The sequence below is a fragment of the Crinia signifera genome, chromosome 3, assembly GCF_055691185.1.
Source record: "Crinia signifera chromosome 3, ASM5569118v1, whole genome shotgun sequence".
Lineage (NCBI taxonomy): Eukaryota > Metazoa > Chordata > Amphibia > Anura > Myobatrachidae > Crinia > Crinia signifera.
Window position 1 is genome coordinate 55,435,566 of NC_139219.1, and position 27,834 is coordinate 55,463,399.

Here is a 27,834-nt window from a genome sequence, read left to right on the forward strand (position 1 = left end):
GTCCTTGAGTCTGTCACCTCCCGGTAAGCATTGGTGATAATAAGACTGAGTAGCTGCTTTAGCTCCTGGTCTAAGAACCAGACTCTGGACTTTGTTGAACCACATGCCCATTGTTATCCATAGAAAACCAAACACTGCAGCTTCTTGTCCCAAGGGGGCTACCTTACTCCAGGCACCTTAACAGCATATACATGCTTGGTTCATCAGGGACCAGGGAAAATTCCTGGAGGTGATAGATGGTCGAGCTGCCGAGACACAGCCGGCATGCATATGAATCTATATGCATGCCCAGCTGTGTCCCGGCAGCGGGACCGTCCAGTACCCCCAGGAACTTCATTTCATTGCATAGGCTGTGTGTTACAGTACTGTAGTGTACAAGGACCTGACGCAGTGCAGTGCATCAAGCCCTTGTGTATAACACACCTCCCTGTGTGATGTCCCGGGTCCCGCCTCCAAGTCCTCCCGCTTCTTCGGTAGAGTCGGCTAGTTGCTGCTCCATCTCGGCAGCGCGCAGTCTGTACTGCCGCTGAGGCGCTGAGTTTCGTTGCCTAGTTATAGGCTCCTATCAAGGTATACCCATCTCTAGTCTAGGGGAAAACATTTCCACAGACTGTCACTATATCATCTTGAAAAACTGACACTAATAGTTGCCTGAACATCACATTGTCAATGGCTATACCACACACAGCCTGGCAGCCATTGGCGATGATGAGGATTACCATGTATGGCTGTGTGCGGTACAAATCTTGTACCACACACAGCCATACATGGTAGTCATCATCATTAATGGCTGCCAGGCTGTGTCCTTGTGTCATTTTCTATTTATTTATTTTTTTATAGCAAATGTATGGTTCATCTCTAGAGCGGGCGGTGCCTATAGATTTTGTTCAACAGCAATTTCTATGATACGTGCATAAGAAATGATTTTATTTGCGAATACTGGTCGCACTGTACAAACCAGGCACGTGAGCTGCCATGAGGTTCCCACGTGAAAAATGATTGCGGGAGGTGAGGCTGCAATGGGTTAACAGTGAAGAGCAAGTAAATAAAAGCTTAAAGTCCACCAGTACCGATCTTCCGACTGCAGAATCTGTACTTATTAAATCTCCTTCACTTGTAAAAGCCCGGCTCTTAGACAGAAATATGCTCACTTAATTGGATAGAGAACATACACATTCAAGTTTCTAATCTGCCCAGAATAAAATGTGGGATAAACAGAACTAATCTCCCCTAACTCTCGAAATAGATGCTGAAATCACTTGCCTACTCCAGGGCTTAAAACCATATAATACTTTTATTTTATACAACTTGTACGTTTAAACTGTAGCAAAAAATAAAATGGATTGATGAGCAAACCTTCAGAACTTTCCCAAATCTCTGATAGACACATACGGGTTGGGATCATTTGGTCTATTGCATTATGGTCGAAAGTCATTAGGTCGAATCCATTAGGTCGACATGCTAAAAGGTCGACATGACTCTAGGTCGACATGGGAAAAGGTCGACATGATTCTAGGTCGAAAGGTCATTAGTTCGACAGGTCATTAGTTCGACATTGTCTATGTCGACATTCACAAGGTCGACATGGGGTTTTTCACTGTTTTTTTACCTGAATGTCAACACAGTCGACATGGACACAGTTTAAAGTGCACTGCATCCCCTCGCATCGCTCGCTGCGCTCGCAATGCGTCGGGCACGGTGCCTCGCTACGCTCGGCACACTATTTTATTCTCCCACCACGCCCTAGTGGATGGTAGGGCATGAAATACCGCCTGTCGGCACATGTTGGCTCAAAAAACAGTGAAAAACTCCATGTCGACCTTGTGAATGTCGACATAGACAATGTCGAACTAATGACCTTGTCGAACTAATGACCTTTCGAACTAGAATCATGTCGACCTTTTCCCATGTCGACCTAGAGTCATGTCGACCTTTTAGCATGTCGACCTAATGGATTCGACCTAATGACTGTCGACCATAATGCAGTAGACCAAATGACCGCATCCCACACATACATACATTTGTTCAGTGAGTAAAGGCCCATACACACTGGCCCTTATTCTGGTTTAATCTTAGAGGCAAATTCCTTCTCAAATGGACAAAACCATGTGCACTGCAGATGGGGCAGATGTAACTTGTGCAGAGAGAATTAGATTTGGGAGGGGTTTTACTTCAAAGTGAGATCTATATTGCATTGTAAAAATAAAGCAGTCAGTATTTACCCTGCACAGAAACAAAATGACTCACCCAAATCTAAATCTCTCTGAACAAGTTACATCTGCCCCCTGCAGTGCACATGGTTTTGTCCATTTGAGAAGGAATTTCCCTTTGCAAGTGAACCAGAATAAGGACCACTGAGCTGAAAGCAGCTCAGGTTTGTTGTTTGAGCTGCTTTCAGCTCAAAAGCCGCCTAGTATGTACGGGCCAGCGATGAGCGGTGAGCGCGATGCGTGCTCACGCATCATCACGGTCCACCGCCACTCATTTGCTGGTATTACCAGCAGATGAGCAACAGGGTGGGCGGCTTTCCATAGCAAACAGGAATTTGAGTTAATACTTTCAGTTCCTATGTCTGTACTTGTATGTATTCCTATGTGTATACATCTATGCAGTTACACCCCCACACTGTTTTGTTTCCGGGTAGTTCCCCACACCTATACAACCGTGTGTGCAGACGCAAGCCATTATTATTATTATTATTATTTTATTTATAAGGCGCCACAAGTGTTTCGCAGCGCTGTACAAAGGAAAAATACAGGGAGACAAAGCTTGGCATAACATTGAATAAATAACAAAAATACAGTACAAATAAAGAGCGCCACAGATCAATACACATTACAGCTTAAATGTAAGTAGTGAGGACTCAATCAACATACAACTAGAGGCTTGATGCCAATGATGGAGATGAGTATGCAGACGAAGATGGTCACTGAGTGTTGGGAGTATAGGAGAGTTGTGAAGAGAAGTGGGCTTTGACAACAGGAGGGAAGAGGGCCCTACTCGGAGGAGCATACAATCTAGTAGGAAGGGGAGACAGACAGATTACAAGAGGTGCAAGCGAGTGGGTGGTGGTTAGATAGCAGGATGTAAACAGGCAAGGGGTCGGAGAACCAGCTGGTTTATGCAGTGGAAGGGTATGCTTTGATGAATAAGTGAGTTTTCAGTGCCCGTTTGAAGCTTTGCAAGTTCGGGGAGAGTCTAATGGAGCGAGGGAGTGCATTCCACTGAAGGGGTGCAGCACGGGCAAAGTCCTGTACTCTAGCATGGGAAGCAGTGATCAGGGTGGAGGAGAGACGACAGTCGTCAGCCGACCGTAGAGGGTGGGAGGGTGTATGAATGGAGATGAGGTTAGAGATATATGGAGCAATGGAATTAGAGATGGCCCTGTATGTGAGTGTGAGGTGTTTGAAGAGGATTCTGTAGGGGAATGGAAGCCAGTGCAGATTTTATTGAAGGGGAGTGGCAGAATTAGAGCGGCGGGAGAGGAAGATAAGCCTGGCTGCAGCATTGAGGACAGATTGGAGAGGAGCCAGTTGGGATTGAGCGAGGCCGGTGAGGAGAACATTGCAGTAGTCGAGCCGTGAGATGACCAATGAGTGGATGATCAGCTTAGTTGCACTCTGTGAGAGAAAGGGCCTGATGCGAGCAATGTTGCGTAACTGGAACCGGCAAGAATGGGCCAGGGCTTGGATGTGGGGTGCAAAGGAGAGGGAGGAGTCAAGAGTGACACCCAGGCAGCGAAGTTGGGGAACGGGGGAGATGATGGTGTTGTTAACAGTGATAGAGATATTAGTAGGGGGCATAGCTCTGGGTGGGGGAAAGATAATAAGTTCGGTTTTGTCCATATTCAGCTTCAGAAATCGCTCAGACATCCAGGTGGAGATGGCAGAGAGGCAGATGGAAACTTGAGAGAAAACAGTGGGGGCCATCCATCCGAAGGCAGCCAGTGAAATCTAGCCTTCATTGGCTGCTCGCAGGGTGATTGACACTCTGCAGGCATTTGGGGGCGGTACCCAACGTTTTCTGTTAGAGCCCCTGAAGACACAGGTGTGCTGAGCGGCCTTCTTCTCACCGCGGCTTTCGCAGTGCCAAGTAAGTCTAGACTGACTGACTGACTGTGCTTATGAACAGGGGAGGAAATCATTAGATGGTGAATAATTTTCCTCCTGTGTGCACTCAATGCTGCAAAAGCGTTCGCAGCTGTGCACAAGGGGGGTGGGAGGTGGAAATTGGCATCCCAGTGAGCAGGTCTGAAGAAGCCCCATATGCAGTCCTTTTAGCACAGCTGTAGATAAAAGAAACAAACGATGTATCGTATGCGATCCTAGCATACTTATAGCACAGCCGTAGCTAATGAAAACCTATGAATCACACTCATGGTCTTGGGAACCCCAGGGAATACCAGATTTCTTACTCATTTGCAAAATGTCCATTTGGAGCAAATAAGGAAGCTCTTTTATCTTCCTCTCGTCAAATAACTCTCCCATTTGCAGCATTTAATGGGTAACTTAACATAAATACTATTGTTGTATAAAACAATCATATCTAAACCGGCCATTGACAGAATGGCTTCTGAACTTGAGATTACACAGGAGATATAATTGTGTACAACCTCCCAGCAGACACCAGCCTGGATGACACAAAACTTAATTAGTGAACTCATCAGGAGAATATCTATTGTTCAAAAATTTACATTGAATACATGTCTAGCAGTGGCTGCTAAACCATGTCCTATCTACAGTGTCAGGATAAGAGTTTGTCAGGTGTTCAAATAACCACAAACCAAGCCTTAAGATAACCATGTTTTTAGGGTATTTCCCAAGTTGGTCAGGCAATGATCCATTTGTGTGGAGACTGGTCCTGCCCAAGTACCCATGTGCTACTGTAGCGCCACTGTCCTCCATGCAGAGCTGGCACCTCATGATCACTCTATGCATGGGAGAGGCATATTGAATAATATCCCTTTCACACCGGCCACCCAGCAATTACCCAGTATTTTTGAGTACCGGATTCATTTTGCCAGAATGAAGGCTGACCCCAATTTACACCAGAAGCAAATTCCCAGGTTAAAGCTTTTCAACCTGGGAATTTGCTGAAAAACATGGGTTTTGTGGTGTGAAAGGGTCAACACGGGTCTTAAATCCCGGGACTCCGACCCTGGTCAAGAGCTTCTGGAGTGAAAGGGGTGTGAGAGACATCAGGAACCTGGTCTCAGACAGGAATTAACTTTTTTTCAATAGCTCCGAGAACACCCACTTTCTGATCAGTCAACCAGGAGCGCAGTTATTTTACTCCAGCACATCATCCTCAGAAGACCACCCAATATTAGCCCCTGTATGTCAGTAACTTGATACTAATGATGACTGCCACACCACAGACCACCCAATATCAGTAATTGTATGTCCGTACCCAGTATACATTACTGAGACCCCAGACATTGAAGAAAAGACTCCTCTAGTGCACATGGGTCATCTACCAAAATTTCACTAGGAAGATAGCTAGAAATACACTAGAGCGATTTGGCGACTTTTCGCCCGATTCCCAAGGAACGGGCTGAGAAATCAGGTGAAAAGTGGCCAAATCGCAAGTCTTTGACATCCGATCAGATGCGCATTCTTCTGCGCCTCGGATAGGAGTCAGAGATCGGACTTGCTGCATATCCTTCCTCCAACTCGGACAGCCTTCCGGCAGTGGGGAATGGGATTGCATATGAAATATCATATGCAAAAGAACTGTATACGATATATCTTATGTGATCCTGCTGCCTTGGAAGCTCCCGGCGGTTTAAGGGACATCACATTCAACTTCTTCCTTCAGGGAAAAGTCGTATAGTTTGTGCAGGCCTTAATCACCCCAGGGCATACTTAACGTTTAGAATTCCGTCTTCTGACCACTGGCATCTTGGCCACCGGAATGCCAACTGACATGCCGCATAGTACCCCCAATTTCATATATTATTCTCCACAGTGCCCCCAAAGCACATTATATGCCACACATTATATGCCCAACTCACATATAACTGATCTGAAGCGGTCTCAACAATGCTCTGTAAATGACCTGTTGCTGCTGATTGGTGGGGATATTTACAGAGAGGGTTGCATCTCCAACTGGGATGTAGTATAATCAGCACCATAATACTATTTTCCCCTATATCTACCAGTCGCAGTGCATGTAAAGGAGGAATTCCAGGAGCCAGGGCACATCAGACATTTGGAAGAGGGCGAAGGTGTTGGCACCTTGGAATCTCAGATCCCTGCACAAATCTATCTCTATTACTTCCCCTGTGACCGGACCTTAACCTTTTGAGTGCCAACATCTCTGGGAGAGATATGCAAAATATCCGCTGAAAATGACGACGTCGTTCACATTTGTTATATAAATTCAAATAAAAAAAAATGTGTTGAATATGCCCCATAATCTCTGCCCTGATATTTGCTAACACCCAGGAGATGCCTGCATGTATATGTCTACATATAGCAATACCTTTGCTAATACAGGTCGGGTATCCCGTATCCGGGCATCCCGTATCCGAATTATTCCAAAAACCGTGTTTTTTTGGAATAATTCTAATTTTTTTTTGTTCCCCCCCCCCCCCATACCCTCTTTTAATACTTACCAAGTCCTCCGGCGTCCATAGCAGGCCTTCAGCATCCCCTCCGGCGTCTCCAGCGGTCCCAGGAGTGCTTTGCGCAAGTGCGCGCGCGCGCCGGTGACGTCACCGGCGCGCCTGGGAACTTGCGCAAAGCACTCCTGGGACCGCTGGAGACGCCGGAGACGGTGCTGGTGGCCTGCCGTGGACGCCGGAGGACTCCATGGACGCCGAGGGACCATCGGGGACAGGTTAGTATGGCTAAAAAAAAATATTCCAAAAACCGGAATATTCCCTTATCCGGAATGCTCGTGGTCCCGAGCATTTCGGATAAGGGATACTCAACCTGTAGCGGATAATTGCTTGGCTGCTGTGTCTTGAAGAAGACACATTTTTCATTGCATGACAAGCAAAAAAAAGATAAGAGACTGTATTTTATTGATAGGCCCCACACATTTTAAATACTTAGACTAATTGTTTACTGGGGAAGTTTTAATTGCATGTCTCATTACAGCCATTAATAATTACGACGGTCAAATGAATTTAATCATGCAACCCCAATACAGAAAAGCCCATTACATAAATGCAATATTATATCTCGCTTGTTCCAATTATCTCAAATAGTTTTTGGGACATATGCTGCTCAGATGGTGTTTGCGCGACACACCAAACGACGTTCTCAGAGTAAACATTCCCATCTTAGATGCAGGCAAAAGAGACAGTTTGCGTTTAATCAGGATTTCCGAAGGTCTAGATCAAAATAAGCAGTCATTAATTGGGACTGTGCCAAAGACGTGCAGTCACAGAGGCGCTTGTAGCTAACACTAAAGTGCGCTTTTATTTTTAGAGCTGCATTTTATATGAGCGATGATGCCTTTTTTATGAAAATGATCAAACTCGACAGATGTTCATCCCGTGTGAATTGACAAGGAAAAGGATGGAGCGGTTCAATAAAAAAATATCTAATGGCTTCACTCTAAAAAAGGTGTTTTGCCATTTGCAAGTCACATTGGAACGTCTCCGTGTAGTGTTACCTACCTGCATTCTACAATTCAGTAAGATATGTTAAAGTGTAAATGGATTATTGTTTAGAATGTACATAAATAGCACCGACTGCTGCTTATATAAAGCGATATAACGTACACACATTAATATATGACAGAAGAGATCCGCACTTAATGGCTGAGGCCCAATTCATCTTCTTGATATGTGGCTTGTAATAGGATAAAGATCATTGGGTTATGGGTCATAGGGTCAACCACAGGAAGATAGACATGCACTGGGTCCACCATTGGCATTAGGTTGACATGGTCTTAGGTCGACAGGGTCATTAGGTCGACACAAGCATTAGTTCGACATGGAGAAGGTCGACAGTCAACAGGTCAACATGTTTTTTTTTTCACTTTTTTTGTCTTGAATGTTGACACAGCGACATGGACACCGTATCTGTGTCACACTTCAGGGTGGCCATTTGGGGTCTGTGGGCCAAATAACATTGTTCCCTATGTAAAATCGGGTCAATTGGGCCATTTAACATTGTTCCCTATGTAAAATCGCGGCCATCGCATCGGTCGCATCGCATGCCATTATAATGGCATGCGATGTACATGCGATGCCCGCGATGGGCGCCCTTCTAGGAAACAAGTACCGTAGGTTTTTGCTATTATACCATAGTTTCCTTTCTGTCCCTTTCCCACCCTCATCTTACTAACTACTAACGTACCCCTAATCTTTCAAATTCTTATTTCATTTTCTCCTCTTAAAACTGTCCACTAGCTTGTCTTTTTCCGGTCTTCTCTTAAAGTGGCCTTACACTAATACGATTACACGATTTTGGCGCATTAGGCTGATAAATCGAATGAAAAGTGTAAAATCACAGGTTACTTATTAATGACTCCCACCCTGGACTTAGTATCCAATGATTGTCACTGATGCGGCAAGGATTTATCGCAAAATACTGCATGCAATCGATCTGCCGGTGAGCTGCTTGGGTATCCCATGCGAGCAGTGGTGGAACTTGTGGGTTGTGGGCCCACGTGCATAAATATAATTTGGGCCCCCCTCCTCCACCACAACTCAATTCCACAATATTCAACATGGCAGTGAATGACAAGGTGAGGCACAGGGTGACTGGGGAAGGCAGAGTGTGACTGTGAAAAACAGAGAGTAACAGGAAGAGGGCGACATGGGCAGCAGTGGGCCCATTAGTCCTCAGGGGCCAAGGTGCATTGCACCTGCTGCACCAATAATAGATCCACCTCTGCATGCAAGGCTAGCATGCAATACCTCACAATAGTGTATGGCCACGTTAACACATCTCTGTTTTGTTATCAAGAGAAAAAAAAACTTTATTTAAATTTTTTTTTTATTGCATAACAAACATGCATACTGTAACATTGGTGAAGTCTTTTGAAGCAGATTGGCTGCAGTCTAATCAGCATTACATTCTGACTAGATGATCATCTGTAATCCCAGAGTTTTCAAAAATTTAATTCCAATATTGCTTGTATATAACTAGACATGTTCCAAAAGACCATATGGAAGAGATTATCTAAAGCTGACTTCCATAACGCTGAGCTCTCAATTAATTATAGAAAGATATTGACTGCATCTGTAATCGTATACAAATATCACCACACAAAATCATTTCCTCAGAGGCATCACAAAAGAAAACTATATACTGTAATGTGATACCATCCCCCTAAGATGTTACGGACATCAAGGCCTCAGAACAGTGGTTCCCAAACTGTGTGCCTAGGCACCCTGGGGTGCCTCAGGACACTTGCAGGGGTGCCTTGGGTTGGTGGACCAGGATCAATTCATATTATTTATGGTCAATGTACCAGGCAAAACCAGTGCTTGTGGCTGCCAATCATAATATATGTGGACAAACAGAAGCAAATCCTGTCCCCGACCAGATAACTGTGACATATAAACACAATGCACTTAATTTAATATTTTTTTTTCTGAATTTCTCGATAAGAAGCATTTGGCCTAGGGGTGCCTTCAAAATATTTTGATGCTCTAGGGTGGCGTGATTCAAAAAAGTTTGGGAACCTCTGCCTTAGAACAATTGCTGAGCCTGTGATCTGTTCTACTGCAACATACTGGGAGCATGCAGAGAATGGCAAACTTAACAATCTGTTCACTGTGTGTGTGTAGTAACAGTGGCTTATAAATGGCAATATGCAGATACATCGGTCATTAGTTTAGAGAACTAAAGCAGTACCCAGTTTAGTACAAGTGAGTCGACCCTAATTAGTAGGTCAACCCCTATATGTTCAACATGGTCATTAAGTCAACATACTGTATAAAGGTTTGACCATTACAAAAGGTCATGAGGTTCAAATGGTAGTCATGACCCTCATATGGTCAACACAAGTCTGTGTTTGAGGCTTTTTTTTTTTTTTAAATGAAAACCTTTCATCCTTTCCAAATAACACCCAAAAAACCTTTAAATAGTGGTGTTGACCATTTTCTGTGTTGACCACTGCCTTTCACTGCGAATGGCGGTAGACATATCTCTTGTCAATGGCAAGTACTACTGTTCTTTGAGGAAGTAGGCAGAAGGTGGCTCAGTATATTTTCTACATCGGTTTTCAACATGAAGCTGTATGTTCCAGCTGCACACCCCTAGTGTGTTTGTGTCCACACAATAATTTGTGGCTCTAAAGGGGCCCATATTCTCAGGAGCCTGATGTGTCAGACATGAAGGAAAAGAGCAAGGCAAGGTACTGTGCGCTTCTTAGTATTTGGATAATAATAATAAAAAAGGTTATTTGATATATGGCTTAATCAATAACACTGACATATACACAACAATTACATAATCATTTAGCATTGAATTAATATATTATGTTATACAATAAGTAGGTGGTTACCCATGAAAAACATATAATGCCATAGAATCAATAGTATAAAATATATAAATAGGCAAATAAATATCATAATAAAATTGATAGTAAAAGAGGAGCCTCTATTTTTCCAATGTACCGAAGGGCCAGTATAATGTCCCGATGGGATGATACCTTTTATTATGTCTAAATACCCACAATCGGTGGTTGATATAACGCAAACCTTACTTTTTGTAGGTAGCATTTCTGTTAATTGGTTCCATTATAAGCTCACAAATGATAGTTTCCAAATATGAAAGCTGTATGCTGAATACGGAGTTCAATTGTAATGTGAATTCCCGAGATTGAATGGAAGCAAGTCATTCCCGGGACTTCACATTACAAATGAACTCCGTATTCAGCATACAGCTTTCATATTTGGAAACTATCATTTGTGAGCTTATAATGGTACCAATTAACAGAAATGCTACCTACAAGAATTAACAGATTTGCGTTATATTGGGGCCCACACACGGGGCTATTTCATGGCATTTTCTAAGCAATCTCACTGGACCGTAGCTCTGTGTGTAGGGGCCATAGCGATAGGAATGCGTGGCCCCGTCTGCCGCCATCGCCCGGCGATTAATATCCAGCATGCTGGATAAATCTAGTTAGATCGCCGATCAGAGCCAGTGTCACTGGAGAACACTGGCCCTGACTGATCAGTCAGCACACAGCGCTGTGCAGCGCTGTGTGCTGAGCAATCTAGCATCGCTCAAATCGCTCAGCAAAATATCCCCATGTGTAGGCCCCATACCACTGACTGATTATGGATATCTGGACATAATATACCATCCTATTGGGAAAATAAGTTGGCCCTACTATACATTGGAGAATAGAGGTTCATCTTCTACTATTAATTATATTATTATTTTGTTGCCTTTTTATGTTTGATATATTTAATCTGGCCATCTACTTATTGTATAACATGATATATTAATTAAATACTAAAATATTTAATTGTTGTGTATATTTCAGTGTTACTGATTCAGCCATATATCACAGGATATATATATATATTTTTTACCCTGTTTTGCTCTTTTCATAGAAGGTGGCTTAGTGCTACATAAGTACAAGTCAACCAGGCCTATTATACCCCTTTTACACCAACGCAAAAACCAGGGATTTTGCTTCGTGGACCCGGGTCAGCGGTGGTGTAATAGGGGTCAACCCATGTCCATTTACACTGGGCTCGTACTGAGGCCCTAACCAGGGTGGAACACGGGTCCTAGCAAGGCTTGGGACATCCGTTTATCGACAGGGCTGCTGATACCGGAAGCGTGGGGCACCCTTTCCGGAAGACAGCAGTGAGGACTGGAGCAGAAAGCTGCGAGCGGGGAGCAGAGAGCGCACAGGCTATGGGCAATACCTGGCACTCCACCGGTGGTCCCCAGGCCACAGTTCAGGGTGAGCTCCAGCTTGCACATGTGCTGACCTTCCAGTGACTTGTCAATGGTACTGTACATCTGGGAGAATAAAGATTCCTTATGGAAGCTAACTGTGATGAGAAGGAATCTATATATTTGGGTGCTGGCTTGAAATTATAATAGAGCCCCATGGGGGCATTTTATCAAAGCTTGGAGAGAGATAAAAGTTTGAGAGATAAAGTACCAGCCAGTTAAATTCTGCATTACATTTAACACGCCGTGGGGCAGATGTATTAAGCCTTAACAAGAGATAAATGCAAGGGTAATAAGGAGAGATAAACGTCCAGCCAATCTGCTCCTTACTGACTTTTTTCAAACACAGACTGTAACATGACAGTTACCAGGTGATTGGCTGGACGTTTATCTCTCCTTATCACCTTTGGATTTATCTCTTGTTAAAGCTTAATACATCTGCCCCCATATTTGAAAAATAACAGTTAGGAAAGGATTGGTTGGTACATTAATATATGGTACACACCAGAACGATCATGACCGTGAGACGATTGTACAATGGTTGAAGCACACGATCTGTACACGATCTGCATAAGATCCAATCACGATCTGTACCCAGTTGAATGGAGCTTTTACTAGTCCTGACTGCAGCAGGTAGGATCTCCACAACAACCAGCGGGGACGCAGATCGGATCGGAATCGGATCTAAAACATGCCCAATTTACATACAGATCGGTCAAAATTGCATCAAAATTTACGGGTTTGAAGCCAAATCATTCTGCGTGTGTACCCAGCATAACTCTCACAATATTATCTCTCTCAAGGCTGATAAAATAAAGCCCAAAAAGTATTATTTTAATAATTAGTGCATTTTCTTAAACAACTTCTGCTCCCCTTTCATTCTTCATAGAAGGCACAACAGCAGAGCTGTACTACACTATGGGGGATATTCAGGTTGAATTCGCAGCCTTGCGAGTCCACCAAACCCCGCCTGGTGAATGACCGCCCCCCTTGCCTCCCCCTCAAAGTGCGGCTTCGCCCGAACAGCTGCGAATGGATGTTTTGCATAAACATCCATTTGCATGGCTCAGGTAACCACCCACATCTTTGATGTTTAGCGTGCACGCATATATAAGTGACTTTTCAGTTGTGTATATTTGCGTGCACGCTGGCGTGGATATGGCTGGGCAGCTGACATCCGGTGATGTCAGCAACCCGCCTCCACACCCGCATCACTGCCTCATTACCATGAGAACGCCCATGGAACGCTGGGCGTTCCCATATGGTAATGGGGCAGCCCGGCGCCCCCCACCACCATCTCCGCCCACCCCCCCCCCCCCCCACGACAGCTATACGCCTGCACATGCGCAGATACCTGCCTGCGCATGCGCAGACGCACAACATCGGTACTGCATGCGAATGCGGTACCGATTGGATCTGAATCAGGCCCTATATACTGTAGACACTTAAGCTCAAGGGGGCTGCAAAGGGTGTTTGCTAACTTGAACAGCAGTCAGGGCCGGCGCCACCACTAGGCAGCTCTAGGCATTTGCCTAGGGCGCCGGCACCTGAAGGGCGGCAGTTCGCCCCTCACCCCCAGTATGATGATGGAGGGTTAGCGAACTGTGTAAAAAAACCTTTGGCGCCGGCGTCCCTGCAGTGCTGGAGCGGGCAGGGGAGTCCGTGCCGTGGGGGTACCTGCGGCGCTGTCATTGTGTATAAAGCTGGCGGTGTCCGGCGGGGTCCCTGCAGTGAATAGAAAATAACTAGCGCTTCCCGCGCCGCCGCACACATATCGCTAGTTATTTTCTATTCACTGCAGGGACCCCGCTGGCCGCCGCCAGCTTTATACACAATGACAGCGCCGCAGGTACCCCCGCGGCACGGACACCCCTGCCCGCTCCAGCACTGCAGGGATGCCGGCGCCGAAGGTTTTTAACACAGGTACCACCACCACCGCTACCCCCCTGGCTCGCCTGGGGCGCTCCGGTGCCTTGCACCGGCCCTGACAGCAGTTAAGCAATGACTACAGAAAATCAGTGTAGAGAAATCTGTCCTAGTTCAGCAGTCCCCTTTGTCTTTCTTTCTTGGTGCCCCTTTGACAGCTGGAGCCCAGCGTACAGTGCCTCTACTGTCACAAGCACAAAAAGACAGTTATATGCAAAACACACATAAAATACATTCATCCAAACAAGTAGAAATAAGTAGACAGTTCTTATCAAAGTAAAAACATAGCTTGCAGGTCTCTGTAATTATTGTTTATTCATATTTTGTTTCTCTTTGTTTTTATTTATTTTGACAGAACAAAAAAAAACTTTGGTAATAATTGGTACTTTCATACCGCATAAATAAACTATGCACAGTATTTGAGACAGTGCTGTTAGTACCTCATTGTCAATCTAAAAATGAAACTTCTCTTAGTAAGTTACAAGCGGGAAAAGTTAAATAGGTTACTTCTGTTTTATGTACACCCTCACTGGATGGTGGAGAATATTTCACAAATATGTTGCAGCAGTTTTGATTTTCTGAATGTACTAATTAGTTGCATTAGAACAAGCCAGTATAAACCCACATAGCCCAGCAGCGTCAACACAGTAATTATGAACAGTTGGACAACAAACAGTGTCTATTATTTAAAACGAACCATCAGTGTGCAAGCTCCTCTCAGTTCCACAATAACACTTTGGACGGCAGACGCCAAACCAACAAACAGATGTGCAGCCTCAATAATTGGCATCGGCAACTGTTATAAAATGTCTGGATCTATTCAGGTCAAAGCGAACAATTATAATTGCGGTTTTCGTAGAACCGGGAGCACAGAGTGCTTCCACTTATTGCTCCTGTATCTCAGCAGTTGATCTAACATTTGCATAGGGCGGGATAAAAACACAACAACAAGAGACTGTAAATAAAAATGAAGTTAATTATTGCTTAGTTAAATAAAAATACCTTAGCAGGAACACGCCATTGGCAGGATTCTGATTCCTACCAAAATAGCGGATGACCAAAAACACTTAAGGACACGTCAAGCAATCTATTCACCTGGTCGCACTGGCCAATCGTTATGAGCTTCTATTTCATTGGCCAATCTCCCGATTGTTAATGCTCCATCACCATTAATCTTTTATAAAAAGGGAGTTAAATATACGTGATCGTCTTTACTTTATTCATGAGACAATTCAAATGCCACCGCAAACTAAACCCTCACTTGTAGAAAACAACCCACTAAAGCCAAAATAACCAACGGGTGGCAAAAAGTTCCCATGTGCCTCATTAGACTTCGGCTGAAGACTCCTCCCCGGCCCCACCAAGCTCCCTTTCAACGTTATCTGAGCTGGCCCCAAACAACCGCCATGGCAAGATTTGTGTGCGTCCTAGCAGATAATCCCACCCATAAACCATACCTCCCAACTGTCCCAATTTTCATGGGAGATAGAGGGGGACATTTACTAAGATGGAAGTTCTATTAAAAATGGGATGTTGCCCATATCAACCAATCATACTATTCTTATTTATTTAGCACCTTCTAGACGATAATAGAATCTGAATGGTTGCTATGGGCAACATCCCATCTTCTCATCTTGGTTAATTTACCCAAAAGTGGCTGGGGGCATGGCCTACAGGGGCAGAGATAATGGTGGGAGGCACCTGGATGGGGATGTGGTACAGGTTGAGTATCCCGTATCCGAGTATCCGTTATCCAAATTATTCCGAAAACCATACATTCCAGAAAGTGACATTTTTTTTTTTTTTTGCTAAAAACTCACTGGGGACGTTTGTAACAGCATTACTGGTGACATGATATGTAACTGGCACTATATATGTGCAAGAAAATGATTGCTTGGCATTCAAATTCAATATCTGAGATAGTACACAAATTTTGTTTCATGTTTTGAAACCTTGTTTTTTGAACAAATAAAATATATTTGTGTGTATTTTATGTGGTAATAAAATATATTTGTGTGTATTTTATGTGTTTATACAGCATAAATGCAAGATACTTCAAAATACATCATTGAAATATTAAAATATTCCAAAATACGGAATAATCCGTTATCCAAAATCCTCCTGGTCCCGAGCATTTTGGATACGGGATACTCAACCTGTACACTAATTTGGGATCCATGTGCTCCAATGTACAAATGTACACCATAAAAATGTGAAAAACCTATGTATTGACCATTTCTGTGTCAACTTCTTGCTTGTGTTGACCTTTTTCTCATGTCAACTTTGTGCATGTTCACCTTTGGGGTCAACTAAGACACTGTTGACCTAGTTCTTGTCTACCCTACAATACCCACTGCCCTGTTGTGCATGGTCCTTTGCTTCATGGGAATGATCGCAATCGCGAAGCTATGCTTCCGTGTTTGACGCTACTGGGAAACGCCCGGCGCTCTGTGAGCTGCTGGCCAGGCCCCCAGCCCCTCTGTCTCTGGGAACAGACCCTGTGCACATGCTCACTGCATCTATTCCCCACTGCTCTGCTAGGCACAGCAACATATGACGGGGTACTACAAACTGCCACCCCCCACACAGTGAAGTACACTGCCGGCCGCAGGTGGGATGAAGGACAGTCCCAAAAGAACCGGGACTGTCCCGCGAAAACCAGGTTGGGAGGTATGGTTAATTAGCAAAGTAAAATTACCAACAATCATTAAAGAATTGAAGATGGGACTTTGTTTATAATGTTCCACAGCTGCAGATAACCCTAAAGCATTACGATTTGCGCAGTGCACAGGGAAAGAATATATACGGTATTCTTGAATGTTCTGTCGCTTGAAATAACTAGGAAATGGAATATTGTAATGGATCAGTGCATGGAGAGGTTTAAAGACTGGTGACCTGCCTGAAAAACACGCAAAAAGCAATTTAAATCCTGCCAAGTGTCACAGACCATTTCAGTTCCTTAAATTGTTACCTTAAGAGCACCGATGACCCCAACACTAGTGCACCAAAATTTACATGACAACAAAGAGATAGGTTGTGCTGGGAAGCTATGCAAGTAGTTTATGTAAGGAGCAGAGGAATACTTAGAGGTATCAATGTAAAAGAAATACAACTGTAATAAGGACTCTGAGTCTAGAAACAAGAAAAGGCTAATTGAGTTCACGTAAAAAGATTCAGTCGTTCTCAATGCCAATAATACATTAGCCTCATACTAGCCTGCTCTTTGAAGATTTTGGAATGGAAGTCTGAGGGTCAAACGTGTGGGGTGGGGAATACTCCACACAATTTGTATCCTCTCACAATCCTGCATGACCTGATGATGTCATCCTTGTCCTCATGACCCCCGTAGTGGACGGGGACTCTCCCAGCAGTAGGGATGGGTATTATATGGCAATGGTTCTCAACCATCAATGTTTTTATGTGAAGGTAGTGGGTTTACCATTCGATGACGGCATTCCGATGTTTGCCGTTATTGAATGGTAAACATTCTATGCTATCATTGGGTCCTGCCCCCAGTCCCATCCGCAGATGGCCAAGCTGCTGAGGTTTTACCCATGTTCAAACTGGGTTTTTCACATGTGCGAATCAAATTAATTGTTTTTTTTCTATTGAATTATCTTGGTGTGATGGTTAGGTACCATTGCATCGAAAATTTTGATGGCGGAAGAAGAGGCATTATTTGATGGTGGGCTTCCAATGTAAATTCCTACCCTGGAGCATGTGAGTCTAAAGGACTCCTTAATAATAGGCAGGGATGATTACAGCCAATTAGACCAAAGCTCGGCCATATTTCCCTGCGGACATGGCTGCAGTCATACCGATGGGGCCACCTAGTCTTGACGGCACTTGCCTGGCGCAATATCCATATGAGCCCCTTTTTACTGTTTCTAGAAGGCCAAGCGTGATGTCATGCCCGGCATTCTGGGAGAAGTGCTGTTAGAGATAGGAGTGTCACATATCCGCTTCTGCATTTGGCGTGCCTCCCTCAAGGTTAACATACACTGATATGGTTGCCTAGTCTGTGGAGGAGTCACTTGGTGACTATTTGTTTAAGACCTGAAAGCTGCTCAGCCTGGCAGGAGGTCATTGTACCTGATTTCACAGACATGCCAGTAGTCCACTGGGAACTGCAATGCCCCCTCTATAAAGGCACACATTTTAAATGTATATAATATATAGTGTTAGGGTAAGGTACAAGGTTAGATGAGGCCTGTTATATAAGTGAGTAAAAGTTCAGACATTGTGGCCAAAGGACAATTGTGCCTGAGCTTCGCATGGTCTAGAACCAGTCCTGGACACATGTAAGACATTTAATTAATTTAAAACATAAACCAAGCATTAGCGTAGGAGTAAAACATTTCAACCAATGACTGAGTTCTCTCTAAGGGTGCTAGTATATTTTATGTGCACCCAAATATTAAGAATCCTTATCATTGTTTCCCCATCAATAAAGATTATTTCTTGAAAAGTCTTACTTTAAATCCTTGGGACAAGGACTTCAATAAGTCACTGGGCTTACTTCATGTTTGTACACAATCCCGATGTTCATGCAATGGAGCGATTATCGGCAGACTGCCCATGTGCTGCAATCGGACTGCGCACGTGCCTAAGTGCCACTGCGATCGTGTTTGCACTGAGATTTTTATTGCAGTGATTTGACTGATAGATAACTTTTGGGAGGTAATGGGGAGTGGCAGTAAAGATGCAGGCGTGTCATGCCCAGTGGTGTCTCTAGAGGTGGGGCTGCACTACAGTTCAAAATTCAGAAAAAGGAGAAACACCAACTGCCAGTGATGGAATGGCAGTTGGTGGCAGTGGGTGTGGCTCCCCTATTTGAATTTTGAACTGTGCTGAAGCACCCCTTCTGGAGCCGCCACTGGTCATGATCATTTCTTGAGGCATGTATATGCCATCGGCTCTGATCATGTACATACAAATACATAGTGTCAGCACTGGAGTTTATTGTGTTCCCGGCTGTGACCTTGGTGGACCAGTAGCATCAATCAGAACCATGAAGTGTCACTGCGGTTTGTGACACATTTGTGCCTGCCATGTCCAGTCTGTGCAGCCTTAGCACTCCCCTGGGAGTCGGAATGCTCATTATGTCATTGGTGCTGCGTAGGAGTATAGAGCACTGTAGGATGACTTGGTGGGTGTTTCTCTTTCTTGCGGGATAATTTGCAATTCCGTAACCTAAATATACACAGCTGTGCATTTGTGTACAAACATGAACCCCAATCAGGAATTAGTAGTGATCTTTTTTTCCACTTACGTGTCCCATTGCAGCTGTGCAGGGTCGTGCTATAGCTTACAGACAATGTCCAGGTAGACAGCTCAAAGGTTGATAGTCATACGTTTGACATTGACATAAGGTTGACAGCCAAAATGTTGACACATGAAAACGTCAACCTCCCACCTGGTTTCCACACCCCTGGATTCTCCTAGAGGGTCTTGTAAATATAAGGGCTAAATGTCCAGATAGTGAAAGCTTAGTAAATACAGGATACATACTGTATGTGAACTGTGGCAGTGACTACATGCACTGAGGTGTGAATTACCGTACCCGTCCTGGCACAGTGCATTTCCTATGGATCGTGGTTGCGAATATTCGCATGTACACATTTATACGGGAACACTATTCACAGCAAACCAGTCACACCTGTGAATAGTTCCGTGTAAAATGAAGACTGGCATATCTGTACTACACAGTATTTTAGTACATATCGATGCTTTTTAGTTTTATTATGTTATATGTGACTACCAATTATATACTGTAGCTACAAATACATTCTTGATGATATCTTTATAAGTGATGCATAAATACAGGAAATAAAATATAATTTTCAGAGCTTCTGTAATTACTAAATATCTATAAGAATTAACTAAAATGGACTTACCTCCCCCACCTCCGAGAAGACTTGCGTTTGCTAGAAATAAGAAAAATACATGTTAGAATAATTGGATTAAGCTACTATGCTTCAATATGCAGTAGAAGAAATAGGTGACCATCCAACTGTAATTGTATTTAATCATTAGAAGGATGGTGCATCTCAGTGTCATACACATGTGAAGCAGCGAGGCTGTCAGTGTTCTGCAACAGTTACCCACTAGATATATAATTATATATATATATTTTTTTTTTACCATACCTAAATTATTTTCACAGCCTAGGCATCAACAGTTCCATGTCACCCGTCTTATTATGAAGCTTAAAGTATTTAATTAAATTGCTGTCAAGATTCAACATTTTCACAGCACAGTGGCCCTTATTCTGATCGGTGCGGATATTCCCGAATTCTTACGGTGCGGCCCGCACGCCACGGTGTTCTGCCGCGTGCGGCCATCGTCCGTAGAAACGCCCACGTGTCCTCCGCATTCGGACGGACTCACTCTTTAAGAACAGGGCGTGTTTACGGACGACATACAAACCATGCGTGTGCGGGAGAAACACTCCGATTCTGCACGGTATTACAGAGTATGCACGGGAATACCGCATCCGAACGGGAGCCAAGCGGTGCTACCGCACGTAAGCGGTGTATTTACGCCAAAAAACCCACTATTATGTCTATTCTGCAATACATCACATGACCCACTTATTCAATTACCTATCCTCATACAAAAATGCATATTTGGAATTGGAATCAATTAGATGCCAATATATCCTTACAAGCATGCCTAACACATGCATTGCACACATTAACCCTTACAGCAATTGAAGCAGCAATGGTTTCAATTAAAGCACTGACAAGCGTCCTATTAGTGAGTAATGAGTAAAGGAGTCGATTCTATTGGGTTCAGGTGTTAATGCTTGTAGTCATTCGGCGGTCCGTTCGCCTACCGCAGGAACGAGTGGTGTCCGCAAAGCAATAGTAGCCTTTTGGACACCGCACATTTCTATCGGTTTTGGTCGCGTGCATTCGGAGTGCTATCCAAATGTACGCCCCCCAACATAAGTGTACTCCCCCGTGTCCGCCCATGTTTCCTCCCAGTTTTTCCCACTTTGAAACTACGCCCATGTGTCATTCCGCATGACGCCCATAATACGCCCATATTTCCCGACTGATTGCGGTGAACAGTTTTGTACGGGATTTGCCCGAACAGGTACGGAGTCAAGGCGTGGCACATGCGCGTTGCGTTCTCCACGCATGCGCAGACGCCGTAAAGACGCGATCCGAAAGTATGCGGAAAAGTACGCGTCAATCAGAATAAGGGCCAGTGTCTTTTTGAACAAAGTCTCACATTATCTAAATACCAACCCTATGTGTTCTTTGAAGACATTTAGTTTGGAATGAGATAGGAAAAACTAGTAGTATAAGGCAGAAAATAGGATTAATTAAGTATGACACGGAAAGGAAAAACACTTTCAACTTAAGATCTAGGGAGAACAATAACTCCTAGGCTGATCTCAGTAAAGGCCCCCATACACTAGGCAATTCACCTGCAATTTGGGTAATTTTCCTGTGATTGCTGCGATCAATCGAAGAAGAAGAGCCCAAGTTGCAGGTCGGATGTGCATCGCGGTTCCATGCACATTGCACCGGAGCTTGCCGGTCGCACCGCCTGTAAAAGCAATCTCTTGGCTTGCTTCTGAGCCGATCAGGCTTGGCTGGGATCACATGGGATGTATTGCATGCAAAAGGACCGCATGTGATATATCAAGGGGGGGAGGTGCTGTAGAGTAAGGGCGCCTTTACTCAACCTAAAAAGGTATTTTTGCCCTATTAAAATAATTAAATGTGATATTCTGGCATACCTACCAAATGTCACAATTTTTTGTGAGTGTGAAAAATCATGTTGATCTAATTCAAGTCGACCATAAACTTGTGTCGACCATTTGAAGGTGTAGACCTGGTCACTGTTGACCATTAGTGGTTGACCTTGTGACTATCGACCTAGACATGGTCTACCATGTATTCTGTTACCGGCTAGACAATATGGATAACTTCTCAGTAGCAGAAGGAAAAACAAATCCAATAAGATGCCGATATTGTAAAGAGTTTTTGTACTTTGATAGCAAAAGCTTATAATATACCTTTGGGGCTTACGAATACCCCAAGTCACACCAAAAGGCTAGCAAATTACTAGAGATGTGCGGCGGCCACTTTTTCGGGTTTTGGTTTTGGATCTGGATCTCCCTTCGTGTTTTGGATCTGGGTTGGTTTTGGCAAAAGCACCCTTGTGGGTTTTGGTTTTGGATCTGGATTTTTATGAAAAAATGCTAAAAATGGCTAAAATAACAGAATTTGGGCCTGTTTTAGCCCCAAAGTATTATTAACCTCAATAACATTAGTTTCCACTCATTTCTAGTCAATTTTGATCACTTCACAGCTTACAAAATTGTTTTCATTTACTGTAGTTAGGCCAAAAGGGTATACCGAGGTAGCTGGATGACTAAGCTAAGCGACAGCAGTGGGCATCACATACATGTGGACCTTACACTTCCAACCTGGCACATCTTGGAAGCACAGCGGCACTGCAGGTGCAGACAGGGTGGCAGTTTAATAAACTATCCCAAAAAAAGAGAAATGCTCCAAAGAGCAAAAAATACAAAGAGGTATCGGCCTTGTCATGACTGGTGGTAGCAGCTTCAGCACTTCTATCAGGTTGCTGATCTCCCACTATTTCCTCCTCCATCATCCTCCAAAATTTTTTTTTTTTTACTTTTATTTATTTTTCTTACTTTACACTGGACACAGCCTGTCACACTGGACACAGCCCATTGGACACTGGACACAGCCCGTCACCCTGGACACAGCCCCTGGACAATGGACACAGCTCCTGTCCACTGGACACAGCCGTCACACTGGACACAGCCCCTGGACAATTGACATAGCCTCTGGACACAACTCCTGTACACTGGACACAGCCTTCACACTGGACACCGCCCCTGGATACAGCCGTCACACTGGACACTGCCCCTGGACCTTGCCCCTGGACACTGGACACAGCCCGTCACCCAGGACACAGCCCCTGGACAATGGACACAGCCCGTTACCCTGGAAACAGCCCCTGGACAATGGACACAGCCTCTGGACACCGCCCCGGGACACAGCTCCTGTACACTGGACACAGCCGTCACACTGGACACTGCCCCTGGACACTGGACACAGCTCCTGTACACTGGACACAACCCCTGGACACAGCCCCAGTACACTGGACACAACACCCCTGTACACTCGACACAGCTCCTGTCACACTGGACACAGGCCCTGTCACACTGGACACAGGCCCTGTACACAGCCCCTGTACACTGGACACTGGACACATCTCCTGTGCACAGCTCGTGTACACTGGACACAACCCCTGTACACTGGACACAGCCCCTGTACACTGGACACAACCCCTGTACACTGGACACAAACCCTGTACACTGGACACAAGCCCTGTCACACTGGACACAGCCCCTTGTACACTGGCCACTGCAGCCCCTGTACACTGGACTTGTGTACAGCAGCCCCTGCAGACCCTAATCGAGTGAGCAGCAGCAAAATAATATATTATTAGGTACTTGTTTCCTATCTGGGCGCCCATCGCGGGCATCGCGGGCATCGCGGGTACATCGCATGTCATTATAATGACATGCGATGCGACCGACGCGATGCCCGCGATTTTCCCATAGAGAACAATGTTAAATGCCTCAATTTACCCGCGATCACCGCGATTTACCATAGGAAACAATGTTAAATGGATCAATTTCCCCAAATTATCATAGGGAACAATGGGAAATGTGGCAAAAACACCCCTGAACATAAAAATGTCCCCCCAAAAGTAGTTGACGCCACCCCGCCATCAACGTGAACCCGAAGCGTGGCGAGCGCAGCGAGCCCGCGAGGGGCGGCGGTACGCGTCCTCCGACCTTTTCATGCCCTACTATCCACTAGGAGTGAGTGAGAATAGAATAGTGTGGCGAGCGCAGCGAGCCACCGAGCCCGAAGCGTGGCGAGCGCAGCGCGCCCCGCGAGGGGACGCGGATACCTTCACAGTTATACGCGTCCCCTCGCGGGCTTCCCAGGTGTCAAGCCCGCGAAGGGACGCGTTTACCTGTGAAGGTATCCGCGTCCCCTCGCGGGGCTCGCTACGCTTCGGGCTCGGTGGCTCGCTGCGCTCGCCACACTATTCTATTCTCACTCCACGCCCTAGTGGATAGTAGGGCATGAAAAGGTCGGAGGACGCGTACCGACGCCCCTCGCGGGCTCGCTGCGCTCGCCACGCTTCGGGTTCACGTTGATGGCGGGGTGGCGTCAACTACTTTTGGGGGGACATTTTTATGTTCAGGGGTGTTTTTGCCACATTTCCCATTGTTCCCTATGATAATTTGGGGAAATTGATCCATTTAACATTGTTTCCTATGGTAAATCGCGGTCATCGCGGGTAAATTGAGGCATTTAACATTGTTCTCTATGGGAAAATCGCGGGCATCGCGTCTGGCCCATCGCACCCGATTTTTTATCGGCCGCGATGCCCGCGATGGCCACGATTTTACCCCCGATGCCCGCGATTAAAATCGTGGGCGCCCAGATAGGAAACAAGTACCTATTATTATTATTATAGCATATAGCACAGCACACAGCACAGAGCACAACCACCCTCTTCCCTCTCCTATGCTGGAGTAAAGATGGCGGGGCGCGCGTGCGTCTTATATAGAATCCAGATCCCGCGAGAATCCGACAGCGCGATGATGACGTTTTGCCTCATTTTCGGTCCGGAATTTAGGCGGGAACTCCCGAGCCGGCTCGGATCGCGATATTCGGATCTGTCGGAACCCGGAGATCCGGACCCGCTCATCTCTACAAATTACAAGGTTAAAGTTTTGCAACCCGGCAAATTTCACTTCTTTGATGTGAAAGGGTCAACCCGGGTCTTAAATTTCGGGTCGGTGACCTGGGTTGACCCTTTCACACCAAAAAAACTTGTGTTTTTAGCAAATTCCCGGGTTGGAACGTTTTAACCTGGTAATTTACTTCTAGTGTGAATTAGGGTGATACTACACCCGCAAAATTACCCGGCACTCAAAATGCTGGGTAATTGCCGGGTGGCCGATGTGAAAGGGGTATAACTGCGTACACCCCCATGTAAAACATCTGCCCTCAAGAGAAATCTCTAATTTGGGCAAATGAGAGCAGGGAGGAGCACCCAGCCTACTAGGATTGGATTGAAAAGTTTATCTACAGCCAAAGCCTTAACTACAGAAAGAATTAACTAATTCCATCTCAGTAAAGTGTAAGCTACAGTAATGGAGACAAGCTATGAAAATCATGTTATATAGCCCCATATCACCATGCCCGCTGAGAAATAAGGAAGCGCCAGTTCTTTACCAATACAAGCAAGTAAATGCCAAATTTATATGTGAAATTTTAAGGCCTACAGTAATAAATGACAATTCATTACATTTTGCCTGTGACATCTGAAATTTTTCAGAATTTTGGAGTTAAGGACAACTTAGATCTGGGTGAACCAAAAAAATATACCTAGACAACATTGGGCGATCAGTGGTCATCGGTCGTTGCTCCTATTATTTCAAATGATGTTAATTTTCAGCTAAATAATGCTACAGTTCATTATTGGAGTACTTCATTCAGAGATTATTCCAGTGCTACAGTATTTATCAATTATTTATAGTATGTATTTTTTTTTTTATATTTAAGTATTTATTATTTTTTCTCTCCAACAAGAGAACAAAGAGACTGAACTCAAGGACTTTTGCCTCTTTTTTTGCACAAATGACAACAGTTCTACTAATACATTCAGGTATGTGACTTCTATATGCCAGAACACACAAAGTGTCTTCAATATCTCAAGAACCACTACAGAAGGATGCGTCATTGGTTCGAGGACATTGAACCACAATGCAATGTTTGTACATTACACCACTTGATGACATAATTCTTCAGCATTATTGCTACAACCATTTAAATCTTAGATATGTGTCTGTCTGAAAGTACTGAGCAGAAAATGGTTATAAAACATTATTATGGCCCTGAAAGATGACTGATGCTGCTGCAGGTCACATGCAAGATCTTGCTGGTTCTTAGTGGTACATTCGAATTAATACGGGGGTGGCATGCCGTATAGGGATATATTGTAAGCACTTAACGGTGGGGGAGTTTGTTGGCTGCATAATTAATGCACTATTTAGTTTTCTGTTTGTGTTGTTAGATTAGGGAACGCCATAAATCAGCTATCTGAATGTACTTGTACCCAATGCAAGATACAGATATGTATCCTATACACAGATGGTGCTGTTATTGTTCAACCCTTGGTGGTGGCTGATGGCCCTAATAGTTAGAGGCAGCTTCGGACTGGGCCGCCGAATCGGGCCTGGCATTTCCCGGCTTGCAGGGGAATAGCACCGTGTGATGTCGTCCCCCCTCTCCTGGACCTCAGCGGCGCACTGAGAGAGCCGCCGGATCCGCCGTGAGTCCAACGGCTCTCTCTGTGCACTGATTGGAAGGCGGATTGGGAGAAATCGCCCCACCAGGCCATCGGCACTTGCCAGAAGTGCCAGATGGCCAGTCCGGCCCTGGTTAGAGGGCATCTAATACAAAGCGTACCACACAGAATGCCATAGAGGAGAAGCAGCAGGCACCTTGTTACCCATGAATCTGTCAGAAGCTGCTCCTTTAACATTAGTGATGTGGGTTGCCAGCCCGATGCAGAAGTTTATAGCAGGGCAATCAATGGTTTTGCCTTGTAAATGATTGCCACTTCAAAAAAAATGTCCATGTTCATCCAGCATCCTGCACTGAACGTGAATGCTATAACATCCCGCCCTACGACTGCGAATAAATATTAATACAGGTTGAGTATCCCGTATCCAAAATGCTCGGGACCAGGAGAATTTTGGATAACGGATTATTCCGTAGTTCGGAATATTTTAATATTTCAATTATGTATTTTGAAGTATCTTGCATGTATGCTGTATAAACACATAAAATACACACAAATATATTTTATTACCACATAAAATGCACACAAATATATTTTATTTGTTAAAAAAACAAGGTTTCAAAACATGAAACAAAATTTGTGTACTATCTCAGATATTGAATTTGAATGCCAAGCAATCATTTTCTTGCACATATATAGTGCCAGTTACATATCATGTCACCAGTAGTGCTGTTACAAATGTCCCCAGTGAGTTTTTAGCAAAAAAATAATAATTATTTTTTCACTTTCTGGAATGTATGGTTTTCGGAATAATTCGGATAACGGATACTCGGATATGGGATACTCAACCTGTATAACTGTTACATTGTTAGGTGCCAACAATGTATGTTTTCCATAATTATCCACTTTTCCTAAAATAACCAGGATTGTCCTGAAAATTGTTGAACATCCCTGCACCACCCCACCCCACCCCTCAAAAAAAAAAAATGGACCACCACCCGCCGCGGGGCGTCGCACTAGCACATAACCCTGCAGCAGCCCGTGGAGATGATACATAATTTTGACTCCTCCCCCGTGTTGCACTGCCTATAATCTCGTGTGGCAGCACAGGGCCACGGTTATGCAATTTTTGCTGAGACACCACCTACTCAGAACCACCCTACTCTGTCACCCCAAACCGTCATTGCATCCATACCACCATTTTCCTACACCAGACTCCCCAACACCGAGATGAAGGGGGCAGCCAGAATATCGTCAAGTATGATTTTAGCCAGCAACAGTCAGTAAAATTGACAGTTTAGAGACTTCGTTCAGTGGAGAGAAAAAAATCCACTTCGTATGCCATTTTATTGTTGTTCTAATGACTTGTTGGCATTTTACAAGTACCCCCAAATGTTAAAGCCTGCAGGTAATGATGACTGTGCTCTTAATACATTTAAAATGTGATGACATGTCCAAGATGGAAGCTGTGTTCACAGACAGGATTATGTTTCAGATCGAGATTACCAGCAAACTAAAAAGCTCTTTGTGAAATTTATCTTAAGTACATAAGCCAGGTTTTTCCCTGCACTGACTTCCTTTAAAAAAACAACCATAGGTGGCGGCCCATTTTATTTATTATAGCCAAGTGGTTTGGCTA

The 27,834-nt window shown here is 44.5% G+C and overlaps 1 protein-coding gene across 3 annotated transcripts in view; it reads right to left on the minus strand.

Annotated features, from left to right (window-relative positions):
• MACROD2 (mono-ADP ribosylhydrolase 2) overlaps window positions 1-27,834 on the minus strand; it is a 1,799,128-nt gene that overhangs the window by 1,272,427 nt on the left and 498,867 nt on the right. For all 3 annotated transcript variants that reach the window (XM_083175826.1, XM_083175824.1, XM_083175825.1), the window contains exon 4: window positions 19,706-19,735. In XM_083175826.1, coding sequence (XP_083031952.1) covers window positions 19,706-19,735 — 30 coding nt within the window. The remainder of the gene's footprint in view (window positions 1-19,705; window positions 19,736-27,834) is intronic.